General features: G+C 41.1%; 1 protein-coding gene across 8 annotated transcripts in view; it reads left to right on the top strand.

The window, feature by feature from the left end:
• The window catches only part of ADGRF5 (adhesion G protein-coupled receptor F5), a 137197-nt gene that overhangs the window by 99568 nt on the left and 18032 nt on the right, over positions 1-19597 (top strand). For 7 of the 8 annotated variants that reach the window (XM_060188714.1, XM_060188720.1, XM_060188713.1 and 4 more), the window contains 7 exons: positions 184-387; positions 7543-7713; positions 10607-10726; positions 10878-11090; positions 11869-12081; positions 12728-12883; positions 17033-17241. In XM_060188714.1, coding sequence (XP_060044697.1) covers positions 184-387; positions 7543-7713; positions 10607-10726; positions 10878-11090; positions 11869-12081; positions 12728-12883; positions 17033-17241 — 1286 coding nt within the window. The remainder of the gene's footprint in view (positions 1-183; positions 388-7542; positions 7714-10606; positions 10727-10877; positions 11091-11868; positions 12082-12727; positions 12884-17032; positions 17242-19597) is intronic. The other variant, XM_060188719.1, reaches the window with a different exon arrangement.

The raw sequence follows: 19597 nt of genomic DNA, 5'->3' as shown, positions 1-19597 counted from the left end.
ACATATAGATCTCTGACTATAGATTGCTGAAATCTTAACATATTGAAAAGCAATACGAAATCAATTAAAGCCTTGACAGTGGAGCCATGTTTCATGAAAGATTGTTATATGAAATGAGACCTCCATTCCTCTAGGGAAACACACAGCCACGGCAGTGACGAACGCTTCTTGTACCCTATGCAGGAGACTACCTTTGTAAGCTATCAATGGATATTTTTGAATACACATCCAGAAGAAAAATAGACGTCTTACCTATCCGCATTCTGGCAAAAGAAGAAGTGAGGGTGATGTGTGACAACATTCCTACGTCTCTAAACTGCTGCAGTGAAATCAATACTAATTGGAGTAAAATAGAATGGCATCAGGAAGGGGTAGTCAGTATCCCAGGTAAGACTACTGGATGACATTTTGTCTCTCAGCCAAGTTCATGGAAGATACTTCTGGTGAAAGATGAAATACCAGGGCTTGAAAAAAAAATACTTGGTTTGTTGCTAACTCTGGTGCATTTGTCCTAAAGCAAAATTCCAGAGTCATATGCATAGAAAGTTGTAGACAAGATCCTGACAGAGAACCAAGAAGGAACCATCATATCCATGGCATCTCTTCTCTATAGAATAAATATTTTTCTTGCATTCCTTTCCTTTCCATCTTCAGCGAAGATCCAAGCATCCAAGCATGAGCTCCTTGGCTTCACTTTGGAAGCTCTCATTTCTCTGTCTCCTGTCTTGCTGTCTGTCCTGACCTGCCTGTCCATGTATCCTTGATGTTTTCTATGTTACTTATGCCTCTGGTCTTATAGCTCTTAGTGTAGACTCATTTTCATGCCTGTTTGATTTCATTTTAGATATACAGTCTCCAAGTTCTCCACCTTAGAGAGTTTATACTGAATACTAATAATAGTAACTGCAACACTGTTTTGCATAATAGTTTATAGTTAACTGGTTAAAATCTGTTATCACTTTTTATCACATTTAAGCTTGACCGCAATTTGGAGTCATTTTGATTTCCAGTTGCAAATAGGGGAAATCAAAGTTCATTAAATGGCTTATTCAAGGTTGCCACAACAGAGAAAGGAAAAGAAAATACTGGGACAACCCAGGGCCAGGTGGTGGTTCAACTGCGTGAGCACACATGTTACAGCATGCAAGGACCTGGGCTGGAGCCACCAGCCCCCATCTGCAGGGGGAAGATTTTGTGACTGGTGAAGCAGTGTTACAGCTCCATCTCTCTCTCTCTCTCTTTCTCTCTCTCTCTTTCTCTTTTTTTTTCTTTCCTCTAGCACTCTCTTCTCTCTAGATTTCTGGCTGTCTCTACCCAATAAATACATAAAGTTAATTAAAAAATAGATTAAAGAATTGGGAAACAGCACAGGTCTTGTTTGATAAGACTTGTGTTTACCGTGGCCGAATTAGGTAAGCTGATAGTAAAGAGAGCTGATATGCTAGAAAACGTGACTAATAGGGAAAGTTGAATACAGAGTGCCTGGAATTGCTGTGTTGTTTTTTTTTTTTTCAACTGAAAGTGAACATTTTAATTTTTAAGTAGAACACTGCTCAGTTCTGACTTACAGTGGTTCCGGGGATTGGACTTGGGACCTCAAAGACACAGGCATAAAAATCTTTTTGCATAAACATTATACTATCTCTTCCATAATATATACTTTAAACTTAAAATAAAAGTTTAATTCATAAAATGTAAGAAAAAAAGCATAGTATTATGTGCACTTTTTGTTTTTTTGCTTCCAGGGTTATTTCTGGGGCTGTGTGCCTGCACTACGAATCCACTGCTCCTGGAGGCTATTTTTTCCCATTTTGTTGCTCTTGTTGTTTTCATTATTATTGTTGCCATTGATGTTGTCATTGTTGGATAGGACAGAGAGAAATGGAGAGAGGAGGGGAAGACAGAGAGGGGGTAAGAAAGACAGACCTGCAGACCTGCTTCACTGCCTGTGAAATGACTCCCCTGCAAGTGGGGAGCTGGGGGCTCGAACTGGGATCCTTTTGCCGGTCCTTGTGCTTTGCACCATGTGTGCTTAACCTGCTGTGCTACTACCCAACCTCCTTATGTGCACATTTTTAAAGTAAAAAAGAAAGTCATTAAAATGAGTTTTTACCCATGAAATACAATGCAGTAAACTTTTCCCCCCACCTTTGCAATTGACTTACATAAAATTAATTTGTAAAGGTCGTTGTTCATGCATGACTTTTCCTGAGCACTTGCATTTTGCAAAACACATCACCGCCACCGTGTTGTGTTTGTGTTTAACTTGCAAGTGTGGAGACGGAAGGGCAAGGCCTCTGGCGGTGGCTGAAAATGTTGACACCTGGTATAGTTAGTCACTTCCCTGCCAGCAAAGGATGAGGAGGTGTGGGCATCCTGAAGCAACTGTCTGATAGAAGAATGACCTTGCAGAGTTCCTAGGATGCTGAATTACAAGCTTTGAACTCTGAGGAGTGAAGAATGGTAACAGCACCAGGAAGTGTGTGGTGCAGATGCACAGGGACCTCTCTGTGGAAAACGTTTCTCCAGACGTTGGTCGTGGATGGACACTGCTGGCTTCACAGACTGAGGAACAATGGACTTCCTGTCAAGGGCGGGTGGCCTGGGGACCAACAAAGCTAGTTCTCTGACAAACTCTGCTTCGTCCTTAGGCACCCGCCCTTCTTCCTCATCCCCTGAGTGACCCCTACCTATGACTGCCTTCCATTTTCTAAGTTCCAGACATTGTTTAAAATACTCATTTTTCAAAATCGATGGGAAGCAGCCTCACTGAAGAACTTACCCTACAGCACTTAGCACGCTATGCATTACTTCTCAGAACATCTGCATTTTTAAAAATTTTTTTCCTTTTGTTGCTCTTGTTTTATCATTGTTGTGGCTATTATTATTGCTATTGATGTCATTGTTGTTGGATAGGACAGAGAGAAATGGAGAGAGGAGGGGAAGACAGAGAGGGGAGAGAAAGACAGACACCTGCAGACCTGCTTCACTGCCTGTGAAGCGACGCCCCTGCAGGTGGGGAGCCGGGGGCTCGAACTGGGATCCTTATGCCGGTCCTTGTGCTTTGCGCCACCTGCGCTTAACCCGCTGCGCTACTACATTTTGTTTTTTATCTTTATTATTTATTTTTCTTTTTTAGCTAATGTATACTGAACAAAACTTTATTTTAGAGGTTCAAATCTATACTCCTCAAGATACAAGTTACCAACACATCTGGCAAGAGAAAGACAGGAAGCTATCAGGAATGAAACAATTTCTAATTTTAAGAAGGCAGTCTTTTGGGGGACTTGGGAGGGTTTTAAAATATGTGGACATCAAATAATTATCATGATGGGAGAAGTAGTAGTATTAATACAACCTCATAGGACAAAGGAGATTCTTATAGTCAATATTGACAGTACAGAGTCTAGTCTGTCCACAACTGGTACTAGCCTGGCCTCTAAAGAAATGATGCTTTACCAGTTAGGGCCCTGGGAGAGCTGAGTGCCATCAGGAACCAGAGTCTATCTCAGGGACCAAGTAAAAAAAAAAAAGGAAATATATAAAAAATAACATTCCTATCATAACTCTCCCAGTGCGAGGGCCACCCAGCTTTAATTTTTTTTTTCTCACTACTGTGACTTCGCCACTTCAAGCAAACCTTTTTTAGACAGAGAGATAGAGAGAGAGAGAAGGCACCCATCCAATTTTTTCCACTGTGTTGAGGGCCAGACTCCATGCTGGGTTATGCACATGACAAAGCTGGTATGTGTCTAAATGACTTTCTTCTTTTTTTTTTAATTTTTTTAATTAATTTTATTTTTGAGAGAGATAGAGATAGATAGAGAGAGAGAAACACCAGAGCACTGCTTAGCTCAGGCTTATGGTGCTGCAGGGGACTGAACCTGGGACTTAGGAGCCTCAGGCATGAGAGTCTGTTTGCATAACCATTATGCTGTCTCCCCCGCCCTCTTTTTTTTTAAATTCTTCCTTTTATTTAAGATAAAATGTTGGGCAGAGCTCAAGAAGCAAGGATAGAATGTGAGACGTAATGTAACATTTTCAACTAGTTTTTGGTACCGCACCAAAGCAAAGGGATCTGGGGGGGCCCTGACGGGGTGGGTGAGAGTGTTTCATAGACACGTATCTTGGTGAGATGAGAAATCGTACCAGTGTGTCAACAACTACGTGCTCTAAACTGTTAACCTCTTCATAAAACAAAAATAAAGTAAAAGAGCAGATGTGCAAGCTTCACACTTGAATTAACGAAAAATAAAAAAACAATGCTGGGTTAATACTACAAACAGTGACACATTTTCTTAAATTTCACAAGAGATTTTATCAGGCAGAAAGAAGTGAAAACCACAGATTTAATTTCATCTCTCTTTTACATTAGAAGTTGATCCTGTGGGGAAACAGGCGGTAGCACAGTGGGTTAAGCGCACGTGGCGCTAAGCACAAGGACCCGGCGTAAGGATCCCGGTTCGAGCCCCCAGCTCCCCACCTGCAGGGGAGTCGCTTCACAGGCGGTGAAGCAGGGCTGCAGGTGTCTGTCTTTCTCTTCCCGTCTCTGTCTTCTTCTTTCTCGATTTCTTTCTGTCCTATCCAACAGCAGTGACAGCAACAACAACAATAATGATGATGACAACGATGATGATAAACAAGGGCAACATAGGGGTAAAAAAGGCCTCAGGGAGCAGTGGATTCATGGTGCAGGCACCAAGCCCCAGCAATAACCTTGGAGGCAAAAAAAAAAAAAAAAAGAGAAATTAATCCTATGAAGTTCAGAATTTTCTGATTGTGATAAAGGACCCTCTTTTTGTTTCTCTTTCTTTCATTTCTCCATATGTATCTTTCAAAAATTATGGACAAGTCTGCTTTCAAGTATCAATTTCTCTATTTGTGGAAATGTACAATAATTATTTTTAAAAGGAAAATTGAGCAAGACGAGGAGGAAGGGGAACAATATGAGTAAGAGAAGGATGAAGGGGAAAAAGAAAAGAAATGAAAAAACAAATGACAAAGTGACTCCCCTGCAGGTGGGGAGCAGGGGCTTGAACTGAGATCCTTGCACCGGTCCCTGCGCCTTGCGCCATGTGCGCTTAACCCGCTGTGCTACCACTGGACTCCCGAGTTTTTTTTTTTTTTTTTTTAATTGGGAAAATATTATTTTAGCTAGAAAAAAAATTTAAAGTTTCTTAGGTTGTGGACACCATAGAATGCAAGAGTAGAGAAAAGGAACAAAGAAGAGGGAAGATAAAGAGAGACATAGATCCTGAAAGAACTGGGACTTTAGAAATTAGTCAAAGTGTGAGGGACACTTCTGAGGATGAGCCTATTAGGAGATGACGTAATAAAAGGAGTGGAGGAGGCAGAAATCAGAAATGTGTTCCAAGGAGCAACTTTGGACAGGAAACACTAATTACATAAAAATTACAGCGTTTCCAATATCCATGGACCATTCAAGACGGAAGGAGGTTCATTGATGTTTGGAGTCATCAGAAGATGTATTCTTTTTCTTTAGTTTTTGGAAGACTAACAGTGTTTGAGGAACACTTTAAAATATGTGGTTATAGTACTGGAGAAGCGAAGGGATTCGACTGGGAGAAGTTCTTCAGTTGTTATCTTGGTAATTGTTAGGAAGATATAAGTAGAAATTACTGATAACCTGGAAAAGTTTGAAGATGAAGTTTCTAATATATTATGAAATGTTTCTTAAGTAAGATGAATATCACATCTCCCAACCTCCTTTCTTGTGCCTTTGGATAATAACAAAAGTTTTAAATGATTTGATGTTTTTTTTTTTTCTCTTCCGGTTGGAGTCATATCAACAACACCAAGCTTTTCATTTTGATTTTCACACCCCACCCATGAATACTAACCATCTCTGTTAGGGGCAGACACTGTTCTAAGCTTTTACTGACATTAACTCATTTTATGTGACTACTGTCCTTAACCAAAAAACCCTGAAAGACAGAACCCTTTAGTGTCTTCTTTAACAATACTCTGTTATTTTTTTTAAATCTTTTTTTTTTTTATTTAAGAAAGGATTAATTAACAAAACCATAGGGTAGGAGGGGTACAACTCCACACAATTCCCACCACCCAATCTCCATATCCCACCCCCTCCCCCGATAGCTTTCCCATTCTCTATCCCTCTGGGAGTATGGACCCAGGGTCATTGTGGGTTGCAGAAGGTAGAAGGTCTGGCTTCTGTAATTGCTTCCCCGCTGAACATGGGCGTTGACTGGTCGGTCCATACTCCCAGTCTGCCTCTCTCTTTCCCTAGTAGGGTGGGTCTCTGGGGAAGCTGAGCTCCAGGACATATTGGTGGGGTCTTCAATCCAGGGAAGTCTGGCCGGCATCCTGATGACACCTGGAACCTGGTGACTGAAAAGAGAGTTAACATACAAAGCCAAACAAATTGTTGAGCAATCATGGACCCAAAGCTTGGAAAAGTGGAGAGGAAGTATTAGGGAGGTACTCACTGCAAACTCTAGTGTACTTCTGCTTTCTTACTTTGGTGCCATACTCCAAACTCAGTCAATTTCTGCTTTGCGTTTCTACTTCTTTTTTTTTTTTTTAACATGCATAACATTCCCCAGATTCCCATTTAACAATACAACCCCCACTATTTCATTCATCATTTTTCATGGACCTGTATTCTCCCCACCCACCCACTCACCCACCCCAGAGTCTTTTACTTTGGTGTCAATACTCTGTTATTAAGTGGTAGCCAGGAACTTGTTTCTTAAGTCTTAATTTTTGGTTGTTTTTTTTTTCTTCTTTTTTCATTTATATTTCTTTTATAGGAACAGAGAAAGCAGAGAGACAGAGAGGCAGAGAGAGTGAAAGAGACCACTGTAACAAAGCTTCTTTTAATATGGTGTGGGCTGGGTTCAAAACCTGGGTCAGACACATGACAAAGCAGTCTATGATCCTAGTGAGTTATTTCTCCAGCCTTTTTCTGCCTTAAGACAGAGAAGACAGACACCCAGAGAGTTTTTTTCCCCTCTTTATTTTACTTCTGATTCTTAAATTCTTTTCTTTTTCTTTTCTTAAAAATTTTATTTATTTCATTATGGGGTGCAGAAAGTGGGAGGTCTGGCTTCCCCACTGAACATGGGCATTGGCAGGTCGATCCATACTCCCAGTCTGTCTCTCTCTGTTTCCTCCATATCAGATGTCAGGCTCAAGGAAAAAAAGAAAATAAAAAAAATAGTATAGCCACAGGCCCTTTGGAATATAACTAAAATAGGACTACTAACTATCTACAAAATGGAGATCCCCCAACTTTTCATCTGAACTATTCCAGCCTTAAGGTTCATGATTAGTCAACAATTTGTTTGGCTCTCTTGTTAATGTCAATATGTTAACTCTTTTTTTCAGCCACCAGGATCCAGATGATAACATGATGCCAACCAGACTTCTTCCCTGATTCTGAAGTTCTAACCACTATACAATTCACTTTCTCCATACAAACAGAAGATTGTATTCAAGTGATCACCCTACTAGAGTCTGAAACTGTGACAGCAAGATAACCCTTCATTCCTGTCCTTGCAGGAGTCACTGAAATGGACCCAGAGTCTAACTGCAGCAGATACATCCTCAGAGCAGATGGAACTCAGTGTCCAAATGGGTCATCTGAGATAAGTGTTACTTACACGTGTGAATTCATCAGCACCTACGGAGCTAGAGGCAGTAAGAACATACAAGTGACATTTACATCTGTAGGTAAGGAGTCTTCTGAGAATTCTTAACCTTGCACCTCAAACCAAAGATTGTCCATCATCCGAGATTATCTCTGAATAATAAAACAGGAGCTTTCCTAGTTAGCGGGGGAGTGATGGGAATATGTCCTTCACAGTGAGACTGAGTACTGAGACTGAGACTGAGTACTTCCTTCTCAGCTATTTAAATGTGGGTAAACATTTTTAAAATCAGGATAATGAAGCAGGTCTGCTGGCGTCTATCTTTCTCTCCCCACTCTCTATGTCTCCCCCTCCTCTCTCCATTTCTCTCTGTCCTATCCAATGATGACGACATCAATAACAACAGCAAAAATAACTACAACAATGATAAGAAAAGGGCAACAAAAGGGAAAATTTTTTTTTCAAAAAAAAGTATTTTTATCTCTTTATGATTAGATAGAGACAGAGAGAAAATGAGAGTGGGAGGAGAGGGAGACAAGGAGACCCCTGCAGCCCTGCTTCACAACTCGTGAAGCTTTCCCCCTTCAGCTGGGGAGCAGGGCCTTGAACCTGGGTTCTTGCACACTGTAATGTGAGTGCTTAATCAGGTACGACACCATCTGGCCCCCCCATCTCCAGTCTTTGGATCCTGATGGCTAAATCACTCCTGGCCACTCCTCACCTCCTGCCCTCCCTATCTCACTCATTCTAGAAAGAATACTGCAGAAACCTTAATATTTTGTGATTATTATACAGTTATAGCACATGGCTTTAACCTTCCAACTACTTTAACTTAGACTTTTTAACAAATATCATTTCTCATCATCATCTCTTAAAGCATTATAATTTTATCCTTATCTGCCAAAGAGCTTACAAAATGAACCATTTCAGTAAGTCATGAGAATCACCCCTTATTCAAGAACTGATATGCGTAATACTCATTACTCTCGTTGACATTTCCTTTTTATTTTATTATTCTACTTTTATTTATTTATTAATGGATTGAGAGAGGAGTGGGAGATGGGGAGGGAAAGCTAGAGAGACACCTGCATCCCTGCTTCTCCACTTGTGAAGCCTTCCCCCTGCAGGTGGGTACCAGGGCCTTAAATCTGAGTCCTTCTGTGCTGTACTGTTTGTACTTAACCAGGTGCAGCACCTCCTGGCCCCCTTAAAATATTTTTTTTGAATTTTTATTTCACGTCTACTTTTTAAAAAAATTTTATTTATTTATTCCCTTTTGTTGCCTTTGTTGTTTTATTGTTGTAGTTATTGTTGTTGTCGTTGTTGGATAGGACAGAGAGAAATGGAGAGAGGAGGGGAAGACAGAGAGGAGGAGAGAAAGACTGACACCTGCAGACCTGCTTCACCGCCTGTGAAGCGACTCCCCTGCAGGTGGGGAGCCGGGGTTCGAACCGGGATCCTTATGCCGGTCCTTGTGCTTTGCGCCATGTGCGCTTAACCTGCTGCGCTACAGCCCGACTCCCCACGTTGTCTACTTTTAAGACAGTATTTTTTTTTTACAACTAGCAAGATTAGTTTGTGTGTGTTTTTTTTTTTAATATATTATTGCTATAGAAATTTGGTCTCCTGAGCCAATTCGAAATTTTCTGTAGTGAGAGCAGCTATTTGGCTCACATTTTAATTCAAGTTTGTTTAATAGATGGGCTGTTGACTCTACCGGGAGTATTTTCAAGAATTTGTGGAATGCCATGGATCTGTGGTTTGTAACTCAATCGAGAGTCAAGAGAATCAGATTTATAGTTTTGAAGTGTTTCCATTTCTACTCTCAGTGATCTTAGCAATTCAGCATAAGATCACTAATAATGCTAGACACATTATTTCAAACTGAAGGGATTTGGGGACTTGGGGCCTGGATCTAAGTATTTTTAAGTCCCTAAACCCTAGTGGGGGCTATAGAGAGCCTTAATTTCTTTTATTAAAATTACTGACAAACTTGGAAAACCAGGCTACTGTCGACTCATGATATTTTTCACTTAGAGAAGCTGATGTTTAAAAATGACTTTTAAAAAATATCAACAGTGTAGAAGACATACTCAAAGAAGAATGGAAAGATAAAGCCAGGTGCAAAAAAAAATATCATGAAATAGTTATATAAGCTTTTGTATCCATAAAGCTCTTGTAAACATTTTCAATAGACAATTCATTAAAGACCTATGAAACAGGAGTAATAATATAGAGAATTTTTCAACTAAAGGGGTCATATATCCCAGTCTGCCCATGACATTCAGGTACAATTATCTGAGCAATAGGAAACATGATCCCTTCTAGATAAATGCAGTCCCAGACATCACTTTTGTCTCTAGTAAGCCTGGACTTCCTACCAAAGGAAGTGTTAAGTATTTTGGTAGCAAGACATAGAATAGTCCACAACATTTTAAAAATATTTATTTATTTCCTTTTGTTGATCTTGTTGTTTTATTGTTGTAGTTATTATTGTTGTTGTTTTTGATGCTATCATTGTTGGATAGGACATAGAGAAACGGAGAGAGGAGGGGAAGACAGAGAGGGGGAGAGAAAGATAGACACCTGCAGACGTGCTTCACCGCCTGTGGAGTGGCTCCCCTGAAGGTGGGGAGCTGGAGGCTCTCATTGGGATCCTTAGGCTGGTCCTTAAACTTCACGCCACATACGCTTAACCCGCTGTGCTACCGCCCGACTCCCCAGTCCACAACTTTTGAGGATATCACAATGAAGAGGAGATCTAGAAAGAGAGAAACTGAAACACAATGTGGTATTTTTAAAAAAATCTATTTATTTATTTATTTTTAAAAAGATATTTTAAAAGAGTACAGTTTTTCTTTTTACAGGCTCCAAACTATTTAATCTCCCTTGAGGTGTTGTGGAAAAGGTTGGAGGGAACTTTGGGTTAAGTCAGCATCCCTAAGTTTACAACCTTTCACCCTGCTGACCATCAGGAGATAATTCCAGCCACAAAGCTGAAGTGGACGAGGTCCTCAGTCACGGGACGGAAGTGAGTTCAGTACAGACCACCACCTGGAACAGCCTAGAAACCAGTAAAGCCCAGGAGCAGCAAGGTACCAATCCCACACTGACCTAGTAAAGCCAGGACGGACCATGTTTTCTATCTCTGTCTGAAATTGAACTTGTGTCTACGTGTCACCAGAAAGACTAAACATTGTGCTTGTTGTTGGTTTTCTTTTGTCTGTTTTCTTTGCATTCTTTCAGCCAACCTAACAATAACCACGGACCCAATTTCTGTTTCTGAGGGACAAACTTTTTCTATAAAGTGCATCAGTGATATGAGTGTCTTTAATGAGGTGTACTGGAACACTTCTTCAGGAATCAAAATATACGAGAGGTTTTATACCACAAGGAAGGATCCTGGTGGTGGAGGAGAGTCAGTACTGACTGTCAACACCGCAACCCGAGAGTGGAATGGTGAGTGGAGGCCATGTGCCCTACCTACTCTGTATCCACTTGCTAAATCCAACGGGAAACAGTACGGGAAACAGTTCTCTCATGAAGTTTAACCCAAGTACTCTGCACCGTTCGCTCTGCCTCACCAAGCACAGGGTTTAGAAGCTGCTCTGAATGTAACCTTTTTATTATTATTATTATTTTTCTCTAAAAAAATAACACCAATCTGCCCCTTAACACCAGACTATTCTGTGTATGAGCCCTATGTAGCTAACCTAACTTTCAGGTTAACTGGTCACATTCTGCTAGTAACTCACAGTCTTCCCTCCCTTAAGCCTGTTTATAATTTTTGGTAGCTGTCATGATGTGCAGGGAAAGAGAACACAAACATCACATATTTCTTACCATGCTCCACCTAGCAGACTGTTCTTTGCAAGGAATCCCCTTCCCAGTATACACAAACATTTTCATTGACTCCCTGGGTTGATGAGAAGTCTTTTAATGTAGATATTGGGAACCCGCTTTGATTCTACAGTTTCATTTTATTTGAAAGTAAGTAGATATTTAGATATCTAAATATTAGATATTTATTGTTTATTGGCTTCTTCTTCAAGAGAACTTAGGGGTTTCATAGAGTATTTTCTCCTTCAGTATCCAGAGACATGCAGTATGCTCTTGCCCGAGCTAAGTAGAGAAAACCAAACTTCTCTGTAATTTTCAAATAACCCCCTCCCCCCTTTTTTTTTTATTTTTGAAGTGATCATTTCCTGCCGTCTTGTTTTTGTTTCCTTCCACTCAGGCACCTATCACTGCATATTCCGATACTCTGATTCATACAGTATTGGGACCAGAGAAGTGATCATTCATCCGCTGCCTCTGGAGTCCAACATCATGGTTGACCCTCTGGAAGCGACAGTGTTGTGCACAGGCTCCCATCTCTTGAAATGCTGTGTAGGAGAGGATGAAAACTACAAAGTTGCTTTCCAAATAGATTCTTTGTACTTCCCTGCTGGTAAGATGCCCCTTACGCTTACGGAATTATCAAGGTGTATCCTTTTATCTGTGTGGAATTTTAGAACTTACTCTTAAAAAAATAGGATTCAAGAAATATCCATGTTGCATCCCGGAGGGCAAGTATAACAGAGCAGAATCCCAGAAGCCTTACCATCTCCTATTTTCTAATGTGAACGGTGGGTTTGGAGCCAAATATTGAATCTGTAAAGATGACGTCCGTTCTTTTCAATAGGAGAGGAGGAACATGGTATTAAGGTAGCTTCATGTAGTTTTCTGTTCTTCCGTAACCTAGACTAGATATTCTGACAGTCTTTCCCTTCAGGCTGTAAATCCCCTCTCAGTATTAAAAAAAAAAAAAAAAGTACCACAACAGTTCCTTGAAACACACATTGACTACGTAAGAGACAGAAGTAACCAAGGGTCAGAAACACACAGGAAGAGGAAGAGAGCACTAAAAAGTGAAATGATGAAATTTACTGGGGGAATTTGCCACAGTGAGAAGACCAGACTATGGAATAGGAAGTGAGTCCTTGCCTTTCAAGTCTTTTCGAGCTTTGAAACCTTCTGGTTATGCTCTTTAGATTGTCACAGCCTGTGCTTTGGATAATCACACTATGATTTTGTTCTCTCGGATTCTATCTTAGAAAAAAAAGTCGATGGGAAGCAAGTATGCTACAGTCACCATTTCATGGCGAGCCTCATTTCCCGGTGCCCAAAAGATGTTGATGCATTTTGCCACTTTACTAATGCTGCAAATGATTCAGTCCGGGGCCCTTTGATGAAGCTTAACCTTGTTCCTGGTAAGAACATTTCAAATTATGTCATGAACAGAGTTCATCCAATTTTTTTGCTCTCTTATTCATCCAACAAATTCATATCGAGCAACTTCATAGATGAGCCTGGGGCTAAACATGGGGTACTGGACCTGAACTAAGTTGTATTTCCTGACCTCTGACCTAGGGGAAAGACAGAAACATCTTTTGATGGAAACTGTAATCATATAGAGTCTACGAAGTGTTAAACTAGAGATAACATGGGTGGCCAGAAGAGGCTGCTTGAACTCTGCTGGTGCAGATAGCAGAAAGTGAAACTGAAGCATTGCAGATGAATTCCTACTGCAGTCAAGTCTAACATTTCAACTACAGATAAGAGTAGACGGTAACTGGTGAGGATGAAGTTTCAGAAAAAGAAAATACAACTCCAAGTGTTGTTTTCTTAAGACAGGGTGATGTGAAGGTTGTGATCCAGGGGCCAGGTTGTGGTGCACCTGGTTTGAGTGTGTATATTACTGTGTGCAAGGATCCAGGTTCAAGCCCCTGGTCCCCACCTGTAGGGGGCAAGCTTCACTAGAGGTGAGACAGTGTTGCAGGTGTCTCCTCCTCTCTCAATTTATCTCTGTCCATCAAACTTAAAAAGGGAAAAATGGACACTAGAGCATGGGAGTCATTGTGTGGCCCGTGATAAACCTAATGGGAGAAAAAAAAAAAAGGAACAGAAAGAGAGGAAGAAAGAAAGACAGATAGACAGACAGAAAGAAAGAGAGAAGGAAGAAAGAAAAGAATATAAAGGGGGAAAAAAAGAAATGGAACAGGTGGTGGCACAGACAGTTAAGGGCACATAGTACTATGTGCAAGGGTGCAGGTTCAAGTCCCCACTCCCCACTTGCAGCAGGACACAGGTCTTCAGCTGTCTATTTTCCCTCTCCCTTTGTATCTACCTTCTCCTCTCTCAATTTCTCTCTGTCTTATCAAATTACATAGGAAAAAAAGGCAAAAATTGACTGCTGAGAATGGTGAATTAATCTAAAAACAGCATTTGTCTTTTCGTTCCTTTGTTATCATGCACACAGAATATTTTCTTTTTTATTAGCTTTAGTTATTTACTGGACAGAGACAGCCAGAAATTGAGAGGAAGGAGGAGACAGAGAGGGAGAGAAACGAAGAGACACCCTCAGCACTGTTTCACTATTTGTGAAACTTTCCCCCTGGAAGGGGGTCAGGGGTGGGGGGTTTCAAACCCTGGGTCTTGGCACACTGTAGCATGTGTGCTCAACCGGGTGTGCCTCCCCCTCAGCCCTGGTGTGACTGTCACAGTTTGAAGTTATTTCTGTAATTGCCTGGGATGAAGCAGTCCCTTCACTAGTAACAAAGGGTAAGTGGTTCATGATCACACTGTGGACTTCTGCCACGAGCAACTCTCTTCCCAGGATCTCTTTCTCAGTAAGATAACACCTAAAGGGAGCCAGGCAGTAGTGCAGCGGGTTAAGTGCACATGGCACAAAGCGCAGGGACCGGCATAAGGATCCTGGTTTGAGCCCCCAGGTCCCCACCTGCAGTAGGTCGCTTCACAGGCGGTGAAGCAGGTCTGCAGGTGTCTATTTTTCTCTCCTCCTCTCTGTCTTCCCCTCTTCTCTCTATTTCTCTCTGTCCTATCCAACAACAACAATAGCTATGACAAAAATAACAACTACAACAAGCACAACAACAAGGGCAACAAAATGGGAAAAATGGCCTCCAGGAGCAGTGGATTCATAGCGTAGGCACCGAGCCCCAGAAATAACCCTGGAGGCAATAAATAAATAAATAAATAGATAGATAGATAGATAGATAGATAGATAGATAGATAGGTAACATTTAAAATAGCAAGGATTCATGGTTCTATCACCTAAACAACTAGAGTGTACAGAATGCTTGTTGTCTTCTTTTGCCTTTTGGTATGTGAACCCTACACAGGAAGTCAGCTAGCACCCTCTGTCCTCAGACTCACTGTCATCTCACTTTACCAATCACATCTTCTCCAGAATTACTCAGGCCACCTCTTTGTCAAGCTCATCTTAGCTCAGGCATAAACACGGTTTTTACTCATGTTCTTCTCTTTGTGTTTCCCTGTCTTTTTTTTTCAAAAGAACAGCACATACCTATTTTTAAAATTTTGTACTGCAAGAGAGTGAACTCTCAAAGCTAAATGTAACAGTTGGAGTGGCAGGCATCTGTGAGAATCAGTGTCCTCAGAAGTAGAGGATAATGGGATAAATGCCATCATCCCATTGAAGTCTGGCCCTAAGAAGAAATAAGGATTTTTTAAAAAGAGAACCATTGGGTCCTGGTTGAGCACATATGTTGCAATGTGCAAGGACCCGGGTTCGAGCTCCCAGTCCCCACCTGCAGGGGGGCAGCTTTGTGAGTGGTGAAGCAGGGCTACAGGAGTCTCTCTGTCTCTCTTCCTATCTCAATCCCTTCCCTCTCAATTTCTGTCTCTATCCAATAAATAAATAAAGATAATAAAAGGTTAAAAAGAATAACGGAGGGAGTCGGGCAGTTGCACAACAGGTTAAGCACACGTGGTGCAAAGCACAAGGACCGGCATAAAGACCCTGGTTGGAGCCCCCGGCTCCCCACCTGCAGGGAAGTCACTTCACAAGCGGTGAAGCAGGTCTGCAGGTGTCTATCTTTCTTTCTTCCTCTCTGTCTTCCCCTCCTCTCACCATTTCTCTCTGTCCTATCCAACAATGACAACAATAATAACTACAACAATAATACAGCAAGGGCAGCAAAAGGGAATAAATAAGTAAATAAATATTTAAAAAAAAGAAAGGAAAACCATTGACGGAAATATTGTGTAGTACCTATACACAATATTACAAAATGCTTCTAAATATTGTGTAGTATATTCAAGCCACAAATGCTTCGATTCTTTAGTTATGATAATATATAATAATAATAATAATAATATCTTTGGATGGATTTATTATGGGTCAGTCTGGACTACAAGCTAGAAACACTAGTCTGAAGGATGAAAATCCTTAAAGACTGAGGCCCACTGAGAGATTCTGGCTGACTTGGACTGGAATGAGCCCAGAGGTAGGAAATTCCACTGTGGAGATTTTCTCCTTGGTGATTTTAATATGCCAGAGATTAGAATCCCCGGATTCAGGCATTGTGCCCTTTGGACTCTTATTAATCTAATGGCCTTTTAGCTTGAGTACACATTAAACTGTAATTATTTTCCATGGCTTAGATTGTACAGGCAGCAGTAAGATGATTCTTGAGGGGTGACAAGTAGGAAAGAGTCCTAAATAAATTCAGCCAGAATACGTAAATGTGGATGAATGTCCCCTTTGTGTGAAAATCAGGGAGGGATTTTGAAAAAAAAAAAAATCAGGGCAAAAGACAATAAATTGGTTAACTTTGAGAGTGGAGAGAAAAGGAGCCAGACGATTACACATCTGGTAAAAGGCAAAAGATTTATACTATATGAAGAGAAGTCAGAGTGGCACATCTGGTAAAGAACATACATTAATTGGGGCCAGGGCAGTAGTGCAGTGGGTTAAGCGCACGTGGCACAAAGTGCAAGGACCAGCATCAGGATCCCGGTTCGAGACCCCGGCTCCCCACCTGCAGGGGAGTCGCTTCACAGGCGGTGAAGCAGTTCCACAGGTGTCTAACTTTCTCTCCCCCTCTCTGTCTTCCTCTTCTCTCTCTATTTCTCTCTGTCTTATCCAACAATGACATCAGTAACAACAACAACAACAATAATGACAACAACAGTGATAAACAACAAGGGCAACAAAAGGGAAAAAATGGCCTCCAGGAGCAGTGGATTCATAGTGTAGGCACAGAGCCCCAGCAACAACCCTGGAGGCAAAAACAAAACAAAACACACATTACAGTGCACAAGGAGGCAGGTTCAAGCCCCTGGTCTCCACTTACAAGGGAAAAATCTTCATGAATGGTGAAGCAAGGCTGTGGGTGACTCTCTGTCTCTCTTCCTCTCTGTCTCCCCCTCCCCTCATATTCTCTCCATCTCTATTAATTAAAAATAAAACAAGATAAAGTGAAGAGAAATATGAATTCAAATATCAACACTTGACCTAGGTCCACTGCCATTTTCTCTTTTTTTCCCACTTTCTCTTTTCAATTGTCCCTTTCACCTCCATGTTTCTAATGCAGGCAAGAACATCACATGCCAAGACCCCTTACTCGGTGTGGGGGAGCCAGACAAAGTCATCAAGAAACTGTGTCAGTTCTCGAAATTTCCTGAAGCTCCTGAAGATGCTGTAGGTGGAATCAAGACTTACAAATGTGTAGGATCCCAGTGGAAGATGACAAAGAACAACTGCATCTTGGCCCCCATAAATAATCTACTCCGACAGGCCAAGGTGATCTTTTGACTCTTATTCTGAGCTCTCAATGGGAGATCTATTTGGTTCTTGATCTTCGTCAGCACTTGGAAAATGGGCCTTAAGCTGCTTTTTTTGTTGCTCTCAAAACTGCTTTTACTGGTTTACTTCTTTTTTCTATGAGTGACTTAATAACGATTGGCAAGATCATGGTGTAAGAGGGGCACAATTCCATACAGTTCCCACCACCAGAGTTTTGTGTTCTATTCCCTTCACGGGAAGTTTCCCTACTCTTTTTTTTTTTTTAATCTTTATTTATCTGATAGAGACAGCCAGAAACTGAGAGGAAGTGGGGGAGAGAAGAGAGGAGACAGAGAGACACCTGCAGCCCTGCTTCACCATTTGTGGAGCTTTCCCCCTGCAGGTGGGGACTGGGGGGCTCAAGATCCTGGCTGCTTGCACATTGTAACATGTGCTCAACCAGGCACACCACCACCAGGCCCCACGTTTCCCTACTCTTTATCCCTCTGGGAGCATGGACCAAAGATCTTTGTGGGGTGCAAAAGGTGGGAGGTCTGGTTTCTGTAATTGCTTCTCTGCTGGATATGGGCATTGGCAGATGGATCCACACCCCCAGCCTGTTCCTGTCTTTCCCTAGTGAGGTGGGAGGTGAGGTCATCTGCTCAGGGAAGTGAGGTTGGCATCATGGTAGTAGTATCTGCAATTTGGTGGCTGAAAAGTATTGATATATAAAGCAGAACAAATTATTTAATAATCAGGAACTTAAAGGTAAGAATATAGCAGATGAAATTTGGGGGCTTCATTTTGGAAGAAGCTAGTATGTTTATTTTAGGTATAGTCAAAGGGGCTCTTCACTTTACTAATTTTTGCCTGAGCATGATAGCTAACATGCAGATGGGCTGGAAGTATGTTGTCTGGGAAAATGGTGTCAGAGTTGAAAATAAGACCAGAAAGCTGAATCAGGGTAGAGAGTAGCTCCCACATATGAGAAAAGCATAAAAGAACTTTTTTATAAAAATACCGTACCCCACCTCCCCAGAGCTCTAAGTTTTGGTTTTTTTTAACCTATGTCTCATCATCTTATTTTCATTACCTCCAAAGTGAAGGTGGTAGTTTATCCTCTTTGAATTACTTTCCTCTGAATGATTTTGATATTTAAAAAAAACAGCTCTAGTCTTTTCATAGAAAAGAGAAATATAGGGAGTTGGGCAGTAGCACAACTAGTTAAATGTAGGTGGCGCAAAGTGCAAGGGCCGGCATAAGGATCCCGGTTCGAGCCCCCGGCTCCCCACCTGCAGGGGAGTTGCTTCACAGGCGGTGAAGCAGGTGCAGGTGTCTATCTTTCTCCCTCTCTGTCTCCCCCTCCTCACTCCATTTCTCTCTGTCCTATCCAACAACAATAACATCAATAAGAACAACAATAGTAACTATAACAATAAAAATGGGCAAAAAGGGAATAAATAAATAAACAAGAAATATATATAAATACAAGGCTTATAAGTGCAAAAAGCAGTTAGGATTTCTACCTTTCTAGGTCTGTCACTTCCTCAGTTCTTAGAGGTAACCTATAATTCTGAAATTTGCACTAACCTTCCTCTCTTATCAAGAAAAAAGATTGCTGATATGTGTTGGGGACATAATGCTCTTTTCACCAAAATAAATAAATATCACCTTACATTTAATTTATTAAAAACACAAGACATCTAAGGTTTTACAAGCTATTATACATTAATACTTATGAGACAGGGAAGATTATGACTTGTGGTGACATGTTCAGACAACCATTCCCAACTCTTCTCACAGCTGAAAGAAATCTTGTTTGAAAAGGGTGATGCCTGTTTTGTTTATCTAATTATTTTCTGTCTCTTTTCTTATCTACACCAAATTGATGAAAAGACAGGCTCCATGGTGGGTATCATTAGAGATGCTGAGAGAGAGGACAAAGCAGAACTTGCTTATAATTGAAATAGCATGCACATGATTTTTAGTTAGCACAACCAAGACATTCTACTTAAATATCTTAGAATTTGAATTAGGTCAAGATAGGTGAAGCATCAGTAATAAAAAAAACAAAATATCCTGAGAGAGATGTAAAAATGTAGTTTGGACTCAGCATTAGGCCCTGTTCCATAACTAGATACCTAGCTACCTTTAATTTATTTTTTTAATTTATTTTTTATTTAAGAAAGGATAAATTAACAAAACCATAGGATAGGAGGGGTACAGCTCCACGCAATTCCCACCACCCAATCTCCATATCCCATCCCCTCCCCTGATAGCTTTCCTATTCTCTATCCCTCTGGGAGCATGGACCCAGGGTCTTTGTGGATTGCAGAAGGTGGAAGGTCTGGCTTCTGTAATTGCTTCCCCGCTA

This window comes from Erinaceus europaeus, chromosome 4, assembly GCF_950295315.1.
Source record: "Erinaceus europaeus chromosome 4, mEriEur2.1, whole genome shotgun sequence".
Taxonomy (NCBI): Eukaryota; Metazoa; Chordata; class Mammalia; order Eulipotyphla; family Erinaceidae; genus Erinaceus; species Erinaceus europaeus.
The sequence above is the reverse complement of the archived record's forward strand: the minus strand, read 5'-3'. Positions and strand labels throughout refer to the sequence as shown.